The sequence below is a fragment of the Lepisma saccharinum genome, chromosome 6 (assembly GCF_977018435.1).
Source record: "Lepisma saccharinum chromosome 6, izLepSacc3.1, whole genome shotgun sequence".
NCBI classification, from domain to species: domain Eukaryota; kingdom Metazoa; phylum Arthropoda; class Insecta; order Zygentoma; family Lepismatidae; genus Lepisma; species Lepisma saccharinum.
Genome location: NC_139234.1, coordinates 37802664 through 37823910, shown reverse-complemented (window position 1 = coordinate 37823910; position 21247 = coordinate 37802664). Strand labels below are relative to the sequence as shown.

Here is a 21247-nt window from a genome sequence, read left to right as displayed (position 1 = left end):
GAAAGTTTACCATGGGGTTTCATGATCATCGCTGGATACTGCTATAATGGCACGCTAGCAATTCGCCGTGTAGCTAATAATGTGAAGGTGAACTCCATGTACTATCAGGATGAGGTTTTAACACCCATTTATAACATAGATATCCCGGCACTGTATGGGGGGGGGGGGGCAAAAACCAGGTCTGGGTGCACCAAGATAAAGCATCCAGCCATACCTCCCGTTCGACTCGACTCGTCTGTTCTTACAGCGAATGGAGGTGGAAACTGGCATCCGTGCAATTCCTTACAGCGACATTCCGGTCAAGGCACCAGATGAGTCACCCATGGACTTCTGTGCATTTGGACTCCTAAAACGGGCCTTAGGAAAGAGATGTTCACGCACTCTCAATGGCCTCTGGAAAGCCTGTCAGGAGGAGTGGGAAAAGTTGGACATTATAACTCTTCGGAAAAGTCTGTTGCAATGGAAATTATGTTGTCGGGCTATAGTGCGGAATGCTGGTTTTCCAATTGAGCATGATCGTTGGTGGCGACATGGGTTTTCATGAACTTATCACCCTTCCAACATTGTCCTCAGAGATCCCGAACAACCTTCTGTATACACTTAAATAATGTAATTTTCTTTTTGAAAATCAGAATGACAGATTAAACATGTGAGACCTAAAGTCCTGAATGGATACTTTTTATAGTGCAAGAATGTAATATTCACAACCAAAATGTATGTAAAAAGTTGTCGTAATTTTGAGAGAAATGTTTATCTTCCTCACAAACATTGTGTGGTAAGAATTCGTGTCTTCCTAATCTAATCTCTCTCCTGGACTCTTAGCAGACCAGACACAACAAAGTGCAACAAGTGGTTGTGGTCCTTCGTAAAGGAAAAGATGAACAATTGTTACAACCACATAAACACAATTTTTCCCAGTAAGAACTATAAACTACAAGAGAAATAATTCTACAATGCAAGCAATAAGTACATACAAGAATAATTCTGCAGAACTGTTGCACAGCATTCTTGAACACACGGTGAAAAAGAATCTGCAAATAAATTCTAACAGATACTTTCTGATAGATACTACTGGTATCAGCCGACACCGATACACTGGCATTCGTATCTACTCTTTGTTTCTTATTTTTTACTTCTAACTTGCATTGAAAAAATAGATTCATAGACAATACATTTATCACATGAGAGGAAATGTATAAAATTTCTTGCACTTTTAAATAAATCTTCCCAATCACGTATCTAGGTGCTCAGTTGATTTGCACTAGAAGATGAGAAATTAGCCAACACAATATCTATATTATACCTCTGTTTTTCTCTAGAAGGTGATCTATCACTTCCTCTTCTTTCCCGGTGACTGCGTGGCTTAACGTCGTGTGCTGAGCTTCTGTCATTTCTTCTTTGCCTGCTATGACTTCCTCCTCCTTCGCTCCTCCCAAATTCCCTCCTTTCCCTACTATTACTTCTGCTTCTGGTGACACTTTCGCCTTTCCTTCTTTCCTTGCTTCCACTCCTGCTTCTCGTACGACTCCCACGTTTCTTCCGGTCTCTGCTACCACTTCTACTTCTGGTATGAGTCCCAGGTTTTTTATCTCCACTATGAGTCCTGCTTCTCTGATGAACTCTGTGTTTCCTTTCACTTCTGCCTCTTTCGTGTGCTGCTTCTTTTCTGCTGTGACTTCTGCTTCCATCTCTGCTTTCAGTGCTTCTGGGCCTGGTTCCTTTCCGTGCATGACTGTCCAGCTTCTTTACCGGACTTCTACTCCTTGACCTGAAACATTCAACCAATTATAAAGAACCTCATTTCATTCAAATTTATGATCCAAAGAAAAAAAATTAATGTTAAACCTTGAATGCCGAGGCTGATTTTCCCAGTGTTTGCAGCGGAAAATTTAAAATTCCGCAAGGTTTTGAAAATTTATATCTTTAAAACTGAATGCTACAGTTACAAATTATACCTCATTTTGTGCAGTACAGATTAGGCTATGACAAGTGGACTGTCAAGTTATTTGTTCACAGGATAAAGATAACACAAATGTATGCAAAATGAAAAGCTTTTGATTTCTTGAAGAAATTAAATAAGTTTAAATGTTTATTGGAAGTGTGCATTTTACTCAGTTTAGTACATGCAAAAATGAATATCCTTGTATGGTGCACATAGCATTTGTAAAACACATAGAACAACAGGCGGATCCAGCGAGAGGAGCACGTACACCCCTCAAAATGGAAAACTAAGTATTTTAAAAATCACTGATTGCATTGTATTACACAAACAATGTTCGAGCACTCCTTTAACAGACAGTAAAAGAATATAGAAAATGTTAGCGCAACTGGGACTAGATTTACTAAACACTTAAATAAATTGACACCAGAAACCAAGTACGGAGCTTGTAGGTTACAAGGCAAAAACATTAAGTGATGAACTCAAAGTAAGAGTATTCTAGGTCAATATTTCCTGTTTGTGTCAGTTTTACCTGAGAAAATGATTTTTAAGTTCATACCTTTCTGTAAGCATTGTTAACAAATAACTTAGTAACTATTATCATCTCCTTATAATCAAAGGGTCCTGGTGGACGTTCGTATTCCACATTGAAGGTCGAGTCTCGATTAGAGTCGACGAGCTATATGAAAGCGGCTGACCTTGCCAAGTCCATGCAGAGAGAGAGATATATATATACATTTCCACTGTTGCCACCTACTCACCGTTCGGGGTTCTTGCCAGCTCTTACAAAATAAAAAACAACTGCTTACATTCGAACAATTGTAAATTGCCGCTGCATGGCTATTATTGCAACAATCGATACCAATCCTGCAGGAGTATTACCAGAAAGCTTTAGACAATCGTATTGTGCTGTAAATTAAACATGTAGAATCTTGAAAGTAAGTGAAAGAAATGAAATATTTTATTGACTATTATTGTATAGAGAAAAAGTTCTCTTGCGGGACGATTTTTATTAAATATTCATTCTTTCGCGGGACGGCAAAGGCCATTTGCCGCAGATACCATGCGCCGGTTTTGTGGCACTCGCAATAACAAAACAACTGTCTGGCATGCATAATATGAACTGAAAAGAAAAATTAAAATGCCATTTACTTACATAACGCTCATTCCGTACTGCTGTCAACCTAGTCACTTGATTCAAGTTCTTCGGAATCCGTCTTGCAATTTTATAATGACCTGCTCGATGACATCGTCTGACTATTTCATGCTGGAAGTCATCTTCTTGTATTTTTTTCTGCGCAAGCCACACAATCTGCCCACTCGGAAACACCTATTCTGTCTATTGCTTCGCGAGTCAGTTTCTCTACATCGGCAATTTTGAAAGTCTTGTTCTTGTCAGCTACGTACCCCTTCACCTGGGAACAAATCATTTCAATCGGGTTGTACTGACAATGATAAGGTGGGAGACGAACAACTCTGTGACCATATTCTCTTGCTATTATATCGATTTCGTGAGTTCGTGTATGATGTTTCATCAACTGCAACAATTCTGCTCTGGTTTGCATGATTGTGTGGGGAATGTTCTTGTTACAGACCCATGCCATAATATCCACCTTCCTTGTGTTCGAACAAGGCATTTTATCAACTTTCAAGGAATGTATACTCACATTGTCCATTACAATCACGGATTCAGGAGCGAGAAAAGGCAAGAACTGCTCGCGAAACTACTTTCAAAACACGACAGACATCATTTCTGAATGATAGTCAGTACTGTTTGCTTTGGAGCGGAAAACCAATTTTCTTTGGGGCACAAAGCCTGTAGCAGCTGAACCAGCATGACACACTATAAGACGAACACCTTTTCCTAATGGCACCTTTAACCCACCAGAACCATCACTCATTCTCCAGCAGCTAGTCTTTGTGTGATTCTGGTTGACCAAGGTTTCATCTAAATAGTATATATTTGCATACCAGCTTTCTTGATTTTGTGCATGGTTCTGAGGAAGATCACTCTCGCAGCTACAACATCACCCCTATCCATTAAAAATTTCCTCCCGTCGTTGCCTTTCCTATATCTGAACCCCATGTTTTTCAAAATTTTTAACACTGACCACGTACTGCCTGCAAACCCGATAGCTTCCTTCAATTTAGCCCTAAGTTTCACTGCAGTAGGAAATTCGCCATTTGCGTACATATCAAATATAATATTACGCAATACCCCTTTATCAAAATCATCCCAAGTGCATAACATTATTTCGCCACTTATGACGTTTGCCAGGTGAGCAAAAAGAAACCGACCCTGTATCACCAATCGACGACCTGGCTTTCTTCGCAATTGTCTGAACTGTACGCAGAACTATCCCACATGCAGCCGCTGTATGCTCCTGACATTTGGCAACACTGCTCCCTGACGAACACGAGGCACTGTCTGCACTGTGAGATTCACTTTGAAAGAACTGATACACTTTGTACACCATATCTCGTGCTTGTTTGTGTAGAACACGATGCTTAGGTGTTTCTGTAGCCATCTTGCACACATATATTGACAAATTTTTGTGATCACACTGAAGAAACACGAACAGTCACAACGAAAACTAAAACAGATTCTTTCTGCTCTAAAAACAAAAGAACGACATCGCGTGTTGTCCAGGGCAGTGTGTACTTCCTCCTTTTGCTACTGCACATTGAGGCTTGTTCAAGGTCAGCCGCTTTCATATAGCTCTTTGTATCTAGTTAACCTGACCACAAATTAGTCCTAAAACAAGCCTTTATATTTATCTTGACGTGAATATTTTATGCACAAACTTACATGTTTACATTTTCGAGGCTGTGTTAATATGTAGAAAAACTTTCATATTATATTTCCAGTGTTACGATGTTCACCATATTCTTACAGCATAACTGTGCTCTCCCAGAAAAAAAATCCTAGATCCACCTATACACAGAACATATTAGCCTACATTATAAGAAAAAAAAAATCTTAAAAAGTAATTTGAATAGGAAATAATACAATATCGATACCTCTGATATTTTTGGTGACCTCTAGAACCTTGGCAATCATTTTCTTTTTCACATTTGCTCTGTCTTCTATGTTTCTTCTTCAGTCTCTTCTTTTCTTTCCTTCTTATCTCTTCATCATCATCCACAATTTCTCCATCACTTTCATCAACCTTGCCTAGAGTAAAAGTTTGCAAGCATTATTAAAACATTAAAATATATTATTTTAGAACACAAGTGAAATGATACAGGCAATATCAACAGGTACACTTCACAACATCTTATTTGACCGCCCCGAAAGAATTCTAAGTCCCGAAATCGTAAACTTAGCAACATTGCACTTCAGCTCCAAGTGAGAGTAGCCAACTTTGAGTAGGTCCTTCCACTAGACGAAAAACGCTGCGGTGATATGTTTTCAATTTAACACTTTCCATGAACTTAGAAACTATAAACCACTATTATAATACACAATCAAACAGATATAATAAATTGGAAAAAGAACCTTGAAGGATATTTACGATTCTGCTTGCTCGACTTGAAATTTGGGGGGTTTGAAACACTGAATAGAGTTTTTCTCCACCTGGAGGAAATTGCCATCAAGTTTGTGCAGAAAGAAGCAAATTTGTGAGGAGTTTATGCGACATTTTATTTACAATACCTTGCATAATATCGAACAGTTCTCAAAAACATATATTTTACACGACTTGTCCGAGAAAATGTGCTTGAAACACAGGAAGGTGGGAGTCTTCATAAACGTCAACATATTTTTAAGGGTAAAATGTCATTAAGTTAACGTAGAGCAGTTGGTTAGGTGCCACTATCCTTATTTTTCATCAAGCGTGAAAGGTCCCGGGTTCAAATCCCACCCTCTCCTCTTTCTTTGTTATATTTTTTTCTTTGCTGAACAGATACTGTTGATATTAGAATATTTAAAAAATGAATCCGATGCACACTTGAGGGACGTCGCTTATGCGCATATTTCCCCTTAGAAGTTGGAGATTTCCAGGATTTAAAGTTAAAACTTTTCTTTTTATTTATTGTTCATATGTTGTGTTAACACACACATCATAATTAATTCACAAATCACATATATGTGTTCAGGATGCAAAATGTAATGTTGTTTAAGTTATGTATTGTTTGTTCTTCACTGACACCTAAAATATTGATTATTTGATTTCGATATACAAAAAAAGAGATATACAGTTATGTTAAGTAGTGACGTAGTGCAGTACTGTAACGAAGGAGAGCGTTTAATGAGTTCAAATTGCTAAGATTGGTAATTTTATGTCCGTTCCTTCGTAATGACTGTTGTCAATCCCCTCACCACCATCTTACCATGCATCTAAAACTAATAGTAAATCGCTAATTAACATAAATAAATTGTTATTGCGACGAAGGCCGATTCGATAAGAAATTACTAATAAGTATTTATATAGTGACAAACAAAAAATTCAAAACCTCACAATGATCGTTAATTCCTCACTGCTTTGTATCTAAAATGTTTGTCTTCTTTGAACAGAAAGAACGAGTATCAGATATAACAAACTTTCCGCACTAACTTTGCAATATTCGAAACCACCATTACAGACTTGGCTCTATGTAACTTGATTCTGCGCATTCCACGTGGCATGCGACTTCCTCCTATCATCGAAATAACTTTCTCTTACTATTTCCTTTCACCTCGTGAAATACTATGTTAACTTCTTAGCACGGTGGATAAACTTTACACCCAACGATATACTCCTGAAAAAAATCCTGCCTACGTGGAGAATCGAACCTACGACCTCCCTCGTAACAATCAAGCACGTTACCTCTTCTCCAGGTAGCTCATGTTAAAATTTGCTACCAGTTTGAAGAAACCAATTCACACGTAATGTCATATCTATAATTTCCTCATGGCAATTTTCATGAGGAAACGAATTCAGATAAAATCGAGAAACGCTGAAAGGGAAAAATGATGAACATGTCTATTGGCATTTTGTCATATTTTGTAAATTGTGTAAAAATTCCATGTTTTGAACAAGCAATCGTTTAGTTAAGAAGTATTTTGTTGTTTGTTTAAAGTAGGAACAGGAGAGCAAAGAGGAATCATTTGAACCAGACCCTGTTTGACAAACTTCAGCTTTTTTCCAAAGACTGTATGAAAAGAGAGAGGAACGTATATGTGTGAAATTAAAACAATGGAAATCTTGAAAGATAATACTAACGCCCTTCAAACTATGAAAAACATATTTTCGTGGTAGAAAACTCCAAGTCATTTTCGAAATATGAACTTGATGTTTTTCTGTATTATGAAGTGGAGATATGGGACGATACGATCCCTCAGCAAGAGAATTTTAAGTAAGCTACCTCCAACTTTTACAATGGTCATAATTACTAATTAGGGTCCGGAAGTTGATGAAAAATCAACTTTTTTTCTGACCCTTAAAAACAATGCTAAACCTGATATCATTTCCGTTTCCCTTCAGTTAGAGCCATAAAACACTTTCTATTTTACATTTTTTTTTTGCATTTTTCGGCCTTTTTTGGCTTTTAGTTTATTTGTCAGTATTTTAACAGTTTTCGTTGCATTTTTACTTATTTTTGAGGTTTATTTTTCTCCTCCCCTGTTGTTTCGTGCATTTTAAATGCATTTACTAGTAAAACTTACATATTTACATTTCTTGACATGGTCCTTTTAGCAAATTCACCATGAATCGAAAATACGGTCAATGGAAAATCATAATATTATTCTTAACTGAAATGTTTGGCAATGGATTAAAATACTTTGTGTGAAGATCTACTTTGAGGTTCTTTTTCTGGACCCTATTATCGCTTTAATCTGTAGTTTTAAAGTAAAATTAGTCTCAATATTAAATGCAATTACACTCTGGTATACGCAAAGCAGAACTGTATTTTCGAATGCTGGCCGACTACAGTATCATAGAAGGCCCACTCTGAAAGGAGATGAATTGGTTGATTTGGTGTTTTAAGTCAACTTTATGCATAGTAAGGCTAATCAGGATTGGACCTACAGTTTAAAGTGGAATCTGAACAGAGTGCATAAAATAACGTGAACCGTGTGGTGTAGAGGAGTCGTTTGCTTATGGAATGGAAGGTCTTGGTTTCAAACCTACTTCTTTGCAAAATCTTTTTCGGGAAGTAAACGGCTTTGGACGAGAATGCTTATCTACGTTTCTTGGATATTTCCTTTGATATTTATGCGATTTATGTCCTGCATTTCCGGATGCAGAAAGTGAACATGTAAGTTCTTAATATGTGTTAACTTATAACAGCTGAATGAAAGGAAAAGTATTTCCTAAAATCCTGCCAATCACTGAAAGATTAAAAACATTAGTAGAAGCATTACTTGAGGCATGCACAGAGGCAACGATTATGGAGTGTGGAGGGGCAGATGGCCCAGCACTATGCTAAACATTATCTACCAAGGGAAAGAAACTGTCCTTGCCCTCCCCCTCCCCCCACCTTGCCCCATTAGTTTTGAAACCCAATCGCCGCCACTGAGCATGCATCGTATAAATATTTACAGTAATATCATATAATATTATATTACGTTATTAGAACACTTCGTACTCGGTAAACAGAAAGGAAAAAATAATAAGGAAAGGGTGGGATTTGAATCTACGATGTTTCGATCTTGACGAAAACAGAAAGAAAAGAAAGTGTCACCTAACCAACTACTCCAGCAGATTGCTAACAGAAAGGTCAGTAAAACACGTTAATCTCAGTTGAAGCAACATTGTGCGGGAGTTTCGAACCATTTTTCGCCAAGAACCAAGGAAAAGACACACTTTGCAGAATCGTTTGGTGTTGTGCAAGGTATCTTTACTAAACATTTTGCATAAGATCATCATAAATTTGCTTTCTTGCATTCAAATGTGACCGCAATTCTTTCCAGGTGGATGAGAACCTGTTCAGTGTTTCACAATGCACATACATTTTCCTATTTTCAAATTCAGAACGAAGAATCTTGAAATATTTTCAACATTTGTATTTCTACTTAACATTTCTCTTGTCTACTCATATATTTTATTACTGCTTTAGGGTATCTTTACTTTATGGAATGTGAAAGAATGAAAAAAAATCACGAGCGTTTTCATTCATGAAGAAGAAATGTTGCAAAGTTGGCTACTCTTAGTTCGCTCTGAAGCGCTATGCTGCCAAATTTAAGAATTCCGGACTTTGAAATTTTTCAGGGCGGTCAAGTAAGATGTTGCGAAGTGTACCAAGAGAATACATCCTTCTGTTCAGACTGATTCTTCAGAGAGAAAGCTTGCCACAAAATAATCCACATGCAGACACACACATTGCAATGCATTCAGAGTGAAATGACACTTCTCACTTGGAAACGAACCTACCAAAATATGTGCAACCTTTTGTACCAAAGTGATAGGACAAGATCATTTGCATGTCACTTGAGCTAGGTGGTTTCCTTAATAGTGTACTTTGGGTCAGCTCTGTCAATTGGTTGCGTATTCACAGTATATGCTTTTGTACAGACTGAAGGGCCCATGTTGCTGGTGATTTCAGTGTAAAACCCCCCTAATACATGTATCCTGCCATTTGTAGCTTGTCACTTTGGTCTGTTACCGCAGTCATAAGTTGCAAAATGCAACTGTGATTTTTAGTTGTGCACATATCTTTTAGGTTGCCAATTTTAGTGACTACACAGTTCTTATATTTATGAACTTGGTGGAGAAAATGAACATTGTTTTTTCTTTTCTTTTTTTTTTTCATGCAGGAACATGGTATATTTACCGATTTTATAAAACACAATAAGAGGCAAATTCGTTTACATTTCTCTAGTCAAGCAATTTGTATTAGACTTTACTGTATTTTCATTATATTGTGTTGCATTTCTAACTTATCTTACTTTACAAAAATGTATTTATTCTTATGTGGAACAGTGGTACTTTTTCATTTCCCTACAGCCTCCCTGATGGCCAAGTGGTATAACTTGACAAGTTTAAAAACAAGATGCTGCAAATAGCTGTTACACAGCTCACACCACATTTCCCCACTCCACTTTTCGGAGCGATGTTGGTTCGCAGTGTTGCAACCTGGAGGGAGCAGAATGGTCTGAGGATTTTCAACGAAATTTGTATTCACTTTTTCCTGGGCTGTTTCCTACCTGTCGGAGTACAGAACTTCAGCTCACCTGAAACTAAACTGATATGAGCCGGCAGTGGCAATCTACACAGTAAAAATAGTTTGTCATATTTGTTTTAGCTTAATTTTGCTGAGTTGGCACCACTCGTAGTCTCAAAGCCAGACCAGTATGTAGAAGAGTGGTGGGGAGGATGACGTAATAGGAAGTGCTCTGCAGCAATCTGCGCATATCGGGACTTAACTTGTCAGGCTATAACACTATCACCTTGTAATCAAGGAGTGCTGAGATTGATACCCAGTGGAGGAACATTTTGTATCTCACTTTTAACTGTAGGTCTAGTCTCAATTAGCCCACCTGTGCATAAAGTGAACCTAGAACAAGAACTTAATACTATTCAGAGGGGGAGAGGGGGAAAGAGGGAGGGAGAGCAAGGCAGTGGGACTATAGGAGGAAAAGAGCCAATTGAATTTGGCATATGTCCATAAAATTAAGGGAAGGAAACAAAACTCAAAATCCTCAAATTAAAGGACGTCAAATGCAAAAGGGTTGTCTAATGCACATATCACCTTATTAGACCTTATGAAAAACAGCGGAGTAATATGGATAAGTTTCACACTGGAGACTAATACAAACAAGTGTGATGAAAAAAAATGCATTCCCACACTTCGAATCCTGTGGCATCACATAACTACCCCCATTGACTACCGACATGTACTCTACCATTTCCCTCTGCAAACACACAAAACACATTGTTTCTTTCAGGAATTTCCTGGTATGCCCAATGATCAGCTATACAATTGATGGAGAGCTACAGTGAAGAAAATAATGTTGTTATAAATATTACATGCACTATATTTCAAGGAGGATGGACAGTTTCCAGTGTGACCTATGAACAACACACACACACTTTAGTATATTCTACCAGATAAAATACACAGTACCTGTAGATTGTCAAATAAATTCGGGGAATTGTTTATTTAAAAAGCCCATGTAAAAGGTATGATTTTATTTCTTTTCCGTAAGTTGGTACCAATGTACCTAATTGTCACGTAGAGTTTTGGCGCGATCTGTCAACCAGTTTGTTTACAGCTGTTGGTTAAGTTAGTTGACCTCAAGTGTGATCCCAATAAAATTTCTTGTGCTAAATCATTCAAAATTTTGGAAAAGGTCTACGGTGAGTCAACTTATCGAAAACACGAGCATATGAGTCGTACAAAGTATTCAAAGAAGGACAAGAAGTGGTTGAAGACTTGCCTCATTCCGGTCGACCTTCTACTTCTTCGACTGACGAAAACATTGACAAAGTGAAGGAAATAGTGATGGAAAATTGTCATTCAAGTTAAGAGAGATGGCTGAGCATGTCTCATAAACCCGTTCATGCCATTTTAGTTGTTTTGGGCACGAGACGTGTCGCAGCATGGCTTGTTCTCAAGCACCTCACTTTTCTTCAAAAAGAGTACCGCAAACAGGTTGCTGAAGACATACTTGAACAAGCCAATTCGGACCCTACATTCATGAAACGCATCATAATGGGTGACGAGATGTGGGTTTATGAGTTTGACATGCAAACCAGCCAACAACCTTCAGAATGGCACTTCGATAACGAGCCGAAAGTGAAAAAACATGTCAAAGTCGCTCGAAACTCAAAGTCATGTTGAGTGTTTTCTTTGACTATCATGGTAATATCACTCTGAATTCCTTCCGGAGGGACAGTCAACAAACTACGTATATTACCAAGGTGTTATTAGGCATTTGAGTTGTTGAGTTGGTGTTTTAAGTCCACTTTATGCACAGTATGGCTAATCGGGACTGGACCTACAGTTTAAAGTGGAATCCGAACCACTTGTGCCTCCACCGGGTATCGAACCCGGGACCCCTTGATTACAAGGCAATGACGCTACCACTGCGCCATGGGGGAGGCCCATTAGGCATTTGAGAGTGAATGTTTGCCGGAAAAGGATAGATATGTGACTCAATGACTGTCATCGATCAAGCACCGTATTTGCCAGATATGGCCCTGTGTGACCTTTTTTGTTTCCCGAACTCAAATTACCACTTCATTTTGAGTCCATTGAAGCCATAAAACAAAATTAACAGAAGGAGCTGAAGGCCATACCGGAAAGTGCCTATAAGAAGTGTTCCGACAACTGGATTATTCATTGGCATAAGTCTATCACATCAAATGGGGCCTATTTTAAAGGCAACAAAATAAATTTGGATGATTAAAACAATATTTTGATTTTTATTGAACAATTTCTGGTATTTATTTGACAGAATGTATTATGCTATTCTATCATACCTAAACTGGAAAGTTCAGAGTCTTCAGGTAAATTTTCCTTTTGTGAAACGTCTGCTTCAGAATTGCTATCTATTATTTCACCTTCCTCAAATTTTTCAGCCTTTTTCCTTGCCTGTTCTTCCACCTCTTTCACAGTTTGTTGAAATACTGTACTGAATTTTAAATTTTTAATTACTATTTTGGATTTAGATTTGTTATCTGCAAAGAAAAAAAAACATTAATATCATTTAATTTATAGGGAGTGTTTCAAAAGTCGCACAACCCAAACTTTGAAAATTTATATCATGGAAACTGAAAGATATTTACACCGAGTTTCCTGCATTATAAAGCCTCATCCATTAAGATATTTTTCAATGCTTAACTTTATCAATGTATTCCATACAGAAAATTAAATAAATTAATAACTGGCAGAAGGCAGTGTTAAATTTTTTCCACAAATGCACTATATAAGAAATTATCGGAGAGTCATAATTAGACGTCTGATGACTGATGCCATGTTAATTTGTCATTTGCAACCAATAATGATCATGTGCAGCAATTCATGGATTTTTGAATGGCGATTTTATGGGTTGAGTGAAAAAGTGCCATTTTTGAGAGATATCTCCGTAGCTGGCAACACAGCAGGTCGAAATTTTGTCACCAGATAAATGCAACATGTGCCTAAGTATTGGCCATACATTTACATGAAAAATCATAAATCATAATTTTGTACCGAAATTGGACTCTTAAGAGAATCCTAGGTTGCCCCTGGTTATCCTTCGCTCACGCTTCTCCACTACAGCGGCGTATTCATTGGAGCAGCGTGTGTGCATTGCTGAAGAGTATTTTACTACTAATTCTTACACTCACGTGCAAGAGGTTTTCCAAGAAAAATACCCTACTTCTGCTGTACCTTACAAAGCAACTGTTTTATGACTAGTGCGTTGATTTCGAGAAACTTGAAGTGTATGTGACAAAACAAGAAGTGGTTGCCCATCGGTTTTAACCTCTGCCGCAGTGGAGGATGTGCGTACATGCCTGGAACAATCATCAACCAAAAGTCTGAGGAAACCTGTGTCCAAGCGGACTTGTCACTTTCCAGTGCTCATAGGACTGTGGAGAAAACTACCCTAAAACCATATCGCGTTCGTGCTGTTGAAGAACTGCGACCGACAACTTGATAAGGATAAACGATTGAAATACTGCAGGTGGTTTCGATCTCTCGTAGAAGAAAATGGCATCAGAATTCTTGATTCAGTGTTTTTCACTGATGAAGCTTGGTTCCATTTGAATGGTTATGTAAACAGCCAAAACAGCACAATAGGATTCTCTGAAAATCCTCATGTGTTCCACGAGGTACCGCTCCATCGACAAAAACTAGGAGTATGGTGTGCTGTATCCCGACGACGTATTGTGGGTTTCATTTTCTCTGAGCGAAGAGTGGATGGTATTGTATACAGAGATATCATCACTCAATTTATTTCTGCTTCAAGAGGATGAATGCAATTGCCGGTTTCAGAAAGATGGCGCTAACTGCCATACCTCCAATGAAAGTATGGCATTTTTGCAAGAGTTTTTTCATGAAAAGATTATTTCAAAAAAATTGTGTTGGACTGTTTCTCTTTTCAACAATCAACAATATGAAACACCAACAAATGATCCCACAAGTTGTTACGAGTTGGTATTTACTGTTGAAGATCAATTCTGAGATGTTTTCAGCAAATTAACAATATTTATACAATATTGTAATTGTTTTTACTTGGATAAATGGTAACATAAATGAATTAACCCAGAGATAGCCTACATGATTAGCTTAGTGGTTTAATCGGAACACAATGTCCAGATTGTAATAATAATAAAAGGTAGACGTATAGTAGCTGCATTTATGACTTGCCCTTACCATTTAAAGCTAACCTCAGCTGTGTTGGAATAACAGGGTTGCCAGGTGCGTAGAAATTTACACTTAAAAGTCAAATTTCTGTGCAAAATTAAGATTTTGATTTTTCGCATAAATGTATGGCCAATACTTAGGCACGTGTTGCATGTGCCTGGTGACAAAATTTCAACTTGCTAGTGTTGCCAACTACGGAGATATATCTAAAAAAAATGGCACTTTTTCACTCAACCCATAAAATTGCCAGTAAAAAATCCATGAATTGTTGCACATGATCATTATTGGTTGCAAATGACAAATTAATATTGCATCAGTCATCAGACGTCTAATTATGACTCTCCGATAATTTCTTATATAGTTTTCTCACTCAAAAGTGCATTTCTGGAAAAAAAATAACGCCGCCTTCTGCCAGTTATTAATTTATTTAATTTTCTGTATGGAGAAAATTGAAAATGTTAAGATTTGAAAAACATCTTAATGGATGAGGCTTTATAATGCAGGAAAATCTGTGTAAATCTCTCTTACAGTTCCATGATAGAGTCGTTCCATGTCAAATCACCCAGAGGTGGTTGCTTGACCATTTTGTTAATTTTTTATATTTTCACCATAGGTGGTCTTGCTAGTGACCTGCTCAAAAATAATTTTTTTTTTTTTAAAAATCTTCCGCCATCTTGGATTTCTGCTCATTTTTCATCACTGCGGGAAGCAAAAATGAGCGTTTACAAGGGTTTTGAAAAAAGGTTGCTGTGTGATTTCTATTACAGATGGAATGGTTTAGTTTTCACTGCCTGAAAGTAGAGATTCTGGCCTTTCAGAAAATGTATATATATGTAAGGTAAGATTTAAGTAACTGGGACTTTAATGGGTTTCAATATAACCATCGTAACGGGAAATTTTGCCAATTTTAAAGGTCTGTAAAATCAAAAGGGCTTGAAACCACAGGATGGAATTCTTTTTGCAAGAACTATGAGTGGAAGACTTTTCAGCCATGGTGAAACAAGTCCGGGGTTGTAAGCCCTTCCGTCCGATTTTTAGTTCCGAAATCCGAAAATTTCCAAAATTTGTGAATTTCAAGGTCAAATATCTCTAAAGGGGGACCTGCCAAAAATTTGAAATTTTGGCCATGGATACTAGTACTTAGTAAAACCTGTGAATTTCATTTTGGGGTTCACACCGATGTTCATGTTACAGGCTGTCAAATATCTCTAAAAATGACATCGTGAAAACATAATAATAAATAGGCTTAAAGTGACCTGATTTCCATTATTTTATAATTAGTTATTTTATAAGGGTAAACAGAAATTAAAATAGATAAACTAGTTAGTTACTAGTTGATATATTTCAATATATACTTAGTGTGCTTTTGTTAATAAAAATCAAATCAAATCAAAATCACTTTTTGGATTGAGAAGACAAATGTTAGTAAACAAACAAGAGTACTATTATGTCAGTAAGTATATACAAGTTGCATGCACATGTTTCTTAAAGGTTTATTAATATCCAATACTTTCAAACCTTACTCAATACATCCACACTGGTACATAACAATTGTATGCGAAATATAACATAATATATACAAACAATTGTCTGTGAAATACAACATAAGCTACTTGTAAAATATGACAAGCATTTAAACGCTTGAGAATATACGTATTCAAGTTCTTCCTCTATTTTTTGTATCCCAGTCACATATACACTGTGATATACACAGTTTACAATTACAATTACACAATACTTAAAATTACATGAACTGAATCCTGATTTGGACAATTCTGATGATGACGACGAGAAAAAAATTACTTACAAACAATGGATAACAACAGATCGTTGCAATTTGATCACTGTTGTAGAAACAATTTCAGAGTTTAAAGAAAATTTAGCTTCGAAGTTACTGCAATTAAAAAATTAACCACTTTATTGCTCCGAGTCAATCAGAATTTTGCAAAAGAACGAAAGAAAGTCTTTCTCCGGAAGAATGTGTAGTGATTGGTGATTTCTGTGAAAACTTCACATTTGTTGTACAAGATGAAATCCAGAGTTACCACTGGATTAACGCTCAAGCTACTGTCCACCCCTTTTGTGTCTACTTTAAGACTAATTCTTCAGATGATCTATGCATCAAAAGTCTTTGTATTATAAGTGACTGCATTGTACACAACACAACTGCTGTTTACGCTTTCCAAAAGCAGCTGATTCCATTTGTTCAAACGTTCATCCCAAATCTAAAGGAAATTTATTATTTCTCAGATGGCTCAGGAGCCCAATATAAGAACAGAAAGAATTTTTCTAACTTATGTAAGCATAAACAGGACTTCGGTTGGGAAGCTGAGTGGCATTTTTTTTTTTTTGCCACAAGCCATGGCAAGGGTCCTTGTGATGGGATTGGTGGGACGGTAAAAAGACTTGTGGCAAAGGCAAGTCTGCAGCGACCAGGACATGTATGAGTTTTGTGTGTAAAATATTAAAGGATAAACTTCATCATGGTGACTGAAAGTGACAAAAAATGAGCAAGGGTTTCTGAATGACCCCTTCAATGAAGCTCATAGATTTGAAGGAACAAGAGATCCCCACTGCTACATACCCAAGGACTTTTCAACTCTTCTCATCAGTAGAATATCTGCATCATTTCAAATTAATCATGTAGAGTTCAGAATTGATGACTCACCACGAATATTTCATTTTAAAGAAATAATTGAAAATTACAATGTCGTTTGCATTTACAATAACAGGTGGTATGTAGGTAAAGTAATTGAAATGTCAAAAGAAAACAATGATGTTAAAGTGATGTTCTTCAATCCTGGTGGACCATCAACGAGCTTTACTTTACAAAGAAATGATGTTGATTGGGTGAAGTTGAACAATATAATTGATGTTCTGACACCATGTGACTTCACCACTGTTACTGGGAGAACATACACCATTACTCAGCAGAAAAACACAGAACTATCACTAAAGTTACAAGCACATAAGAAGAAATAGTCCGTTGATCAATCATCTCCGTGCCAATCAGTGTTTTCGGGGCCACGCACCAGTCAGATATTTTTTATCTTTTTTTCATGGCTCCATGGATTGAGAGACAGACAAGATCCCCTGTAACTTTGAGGTCCATGTGTAGATAGTGTGTGTGTTTATGTGTGTATATATATATATATATTGATGTAATGTTGTATTATGTGTAGTGATATATGGAATTGTAAATGTCATTGTGATGTAATATATTGAATTGTAAACTGTGTATATCACAGTGGTATATGTAACTGGGATACAAAAAACAGAGGAAGAACTTGAATATGTATATTCTCAAGTGTTTAAATGCTTGTCATATTTTACAGGTAGCTTATGTTATATTTCGCAGACAATTGTTGTATATATTATGTTATATTTCGCATACAGTTGTTATGTACCAGAGTGGATGTACTGAGTAAGGTTTGATAGTATTGGATATTCATAAACCTTTAAGAAACATGTGCATGCAACTTGTATATACTTACTGACATAATAGTACTCTTGTTTGTTTACTAACATTTGTCTTCTCAATCCAAAAAGTGATTTTGATTTGATTTGATTTTTATTAACAAAAGCACACTAAGTATATATTGAAATATATCAACTAGTAACTAACTAGTTTATCTATTTTAATTTCTGTTTACCCTTATAAAATAACTAATTATAAAATAATGGAAATCAGGTCACTTTAAGCCTATTTATTATTATGTTTTCACGATGTCATTTTTAGAGATATTTGACAGCCTGTAACATGAACATCAGTGTGAACCCCAAAATGAAATTCACAGGTTTTACTAAGTACTAGTAGGAGAATCCATGGCCAAAATTTCAAATTTTTGGCAGGTCCCCCTTTAGAGATATTTGACCTTGAAATTCACAAATTTTGGAAATTTTCGGATTTCGGAACTAAAAATCGGACAGAAGGGCTTACAACCCCGGACTTGTTTCACCATGGCTGAAAAGTCTTCCACTCATAGTTCTTGCAAAAAGAATTCCATCCTGTGGTTTCAAGCCCTTTTGATTTTACAGACCTTTAAAATTGGCAAAATTTCCCGTTACGATGGTTATATTGAAACCCATTAAAAACATAAATCTTACCTTACATATATATACATTTTCTGAAAGGCCAGAATCTCTACTTTCAGGCAGTGAAAACTAAACCATTCCATCTGTAATAGAAATCACACAGCAACCTTTTTTCAAAACCCTTGTAAACGCTCATTTTTGCTTCCCGCAGTGATGAAAAATGAGCAGAAATCCAAGATGGCGGAAGATTTTTTTAAAAAAAAAAATTCTTTTTGATCAGGTCACTAGCAAGACCACCTATGGTGAAAATATAAAAAATTAACAAAATGGTCAAGCAACCAATTGATTTAAAATTGGGTGATTTCACATGGAATGACTCGATATAAATTTTCAAAATTTGAGTTGCCCAACTATTGAAACACACTGTATTATACTTATAGTTCTCGCAGCATAGCTTTACACATGAGAATTGTCATTTACAGTTTAATTCAAGTACATTTGGATGACCTGACAGTGTTACTATCTGCATTATTCAAAGTGTAGAAATATGACATACTCTTCCTGAATTCTTACATGAAAATTGATGAAAACTTTCATTACAAAAAAAAAAAAAATGCTTCACTTCTTCCCAGAAATCAGAACAATCATCCACAGAACTTACTCCAAGCAATAAACTGCTTTGTATTGTAACATTACAGGAAAAGATCTGTAATTTTTAACCTGTGGTCATGATGAAATCTGTGCCCAATCTGTGGGAAAATGGTCCTATTTTTTAGATAAAATCCAGTGACCTGAAGTTGGAGGGGGAGGAGACTATGGTTAAATACGGATGGTAGATTGGTGATACCAGTGCACACTGTTTTGCATAAATTATGTCAGAAAGAACCACCAGACATGAAGATTGTTCTGAAATTTGAAGGCTTGTCAAACCTAAAGGCTAACAGGGCAGAAGCCATCTGCTTTTTAGTACAGTCAACGGCAAAGATAATGATAAGCAAATTGTCCACCCCTGTTTTAATTACTTTTTATTCTACAGCCTGTGCTGTGTAAAGGAATGAAACTATGTTGGTTTGAAGCAGGCATTCTTCTCTGCTTATTGACGTCACTATTTCAATTCATTGTCATCACATTGTGTAATACAGACCAAATGAAAATGGTGGTGGACAATTCACCTATTGTTTCTTTCGCCGTTGGGTCTACAATATTAGAAGGTATGAATTTACAATACCGGAAGTATCTCCAATTGCTTTCAAATTCGGCATACTCACTAATGTTGGCCTCATAATCACAAATCTGCAGTTAAAAATTGGTAGTCACATCTAGAAATTGCAAAATAACCTTGTCAATTACTGCTATGATTCTCCATACACTAACATGGAAACGATATGAAGACGTCTTCCTTTCCGCACAACGGTCTTGCTACCAACGTTGCTCAAGTGTTGTGCAATAAGTGAGAGCGTTGATTTGTATGAGAGAAAATGGCATCTTGCGTAAAGGTGGAAAACATGTTTGCCCCACGAACCATTCACGGTAAGGTTAGCTTAGGTTAGGTTAGGCAAGCATAGTTAAAATTAAGAGTCATCATAAACATAGTTTTGAAACTCTAATCATTGCAAAAAAATAGTTTTTTCTTCATAAATCAAGGGTGTTTACTCCATTCACGGACCCACTTTTTAGACTTATTTTGCAATTTCTAGATGTGACCACTAAATTTTAACTGCAGATTCATGATTACGAGGCCAAAATCAGTGAGTATGCCGAATTTGAAAGCAATTGAAAATACTTCCGATATTGTAAATTCGCTCCGATTAAAATATGCTACCACAAAATACAGTTCTATCTGAAAAGATAACTTCACACAGCTGGGTAAATATTGGACAGTAGTTTTCAATCTGTTCTGCACAGAGCTATAGGGGCTAAATGCTGGACAATGGTGTGTACTATAGGTGCTGTGTGCGAGGTAATTATTGAACACCACAATGGATGCTGTAAAAATGTATAACAGTGAAATGTAGTAAAAATTAGCAAAACTTTTAGTTTTTCAGGCAACCTTTTACTAATTTCTGCTTTGTTCAAGTACAAACATTGTACAAAAATCTATAACAAGTAAATTTAAGCATATTGAGGTGCTGTCTGTCACCAAACTACAACTAACTAAGTGAACTGATTAGAACTAAATACAGTTATAACTAAAAACTAAATAGATAACTTTTCAAAACTTTAAACTTTTTAGACAGCTTCTTTGTTCAAGTAGGCCTACAAACATTGCACAAATGTCTTTTAATCAAACACATTGCATTAAAGCATATTGAGATGCTATAGGCTTACAATAGGTTGTCACTTTCCACATCATCTTCAATAATTACATGATCAGACTGCGGAGTAGGGAATATTTTGCTCCTGAGTCTATAGGTACTTTGATTTTGATTTGGTGTTTTAAGTCCACTTTTAGCACAGTAAGGCTAATTGGGACTGGACATACAGTTTAAAGTGGGATCCAAACCACTATGTGCCTCCACCAGGTATCGAACCCGGGACCCCTTGATTACAAGGCAACAACGCTACCACTGCACCAGCAGGGAGGCACTAGAGATACTTTGAAACATTGACCTTACTTCATCATTACAAGTTATTTGAAATGGATTAACTGATACAGTTTGCACAGGACCATAAAACACATACAGTGTTTTCACAATTTCAATCTCTGGTTGCACTGGCCACCAGTACCTGTTGCAGTCCAATAATCAAGCTGTCCAATAATTACCCCATAACTAAACATGCATGTCATACTGTTACTCTTCATCCTACAATGTTTTTTTTCAGCACAAACCACCTTCATAGACATATACAAGACTGGGCATTACAAAATTCAAGATCAAGTAAAAGAAAACAAACATATACACAATTTTGTTTCGTTTGAAAAAAAAAGTTAAAACCATTTTTTTCAAGCGCTTTGGGTTATTAATAGATTTTTTGAGGAAATGTACTAATCTCTTC

The 21247-nt window shown here is 36.6% G+C and overlaps 1 protein-coding gene across 3 annotated transcripts in view; it reads right to left on the bottom strand.

Annotated features, from left to right (window-relative positions):
- The window catches only part of LOC145988701 (uncharacterized), a 95212-nt gene that overhangs the window by 60721 nt on the left and 13244 nt on the right, over positions 1–21247 (bottom strand). For all 3 annotated transcript variants that reach the window (XM_083123788.1, XM_083123790.1, XM_083123789.1), the window contains exons 3-5: positions 12346–12543; positions 4961–5114; positions 1304–1768 (exon numbers count right to left, since the gene is read on the bottom strand). In XM_083123788.1, coding sequence (XP_082979914.1) covers positions 1304–1768; positions 4961–5114; positions 12346–12543 — 817 coding nt within the window. The remainder of the gene's footprint in view (positions 1–1303; positions 1769–4960; positions 5115–12345; positions 12544–21247) is intronic.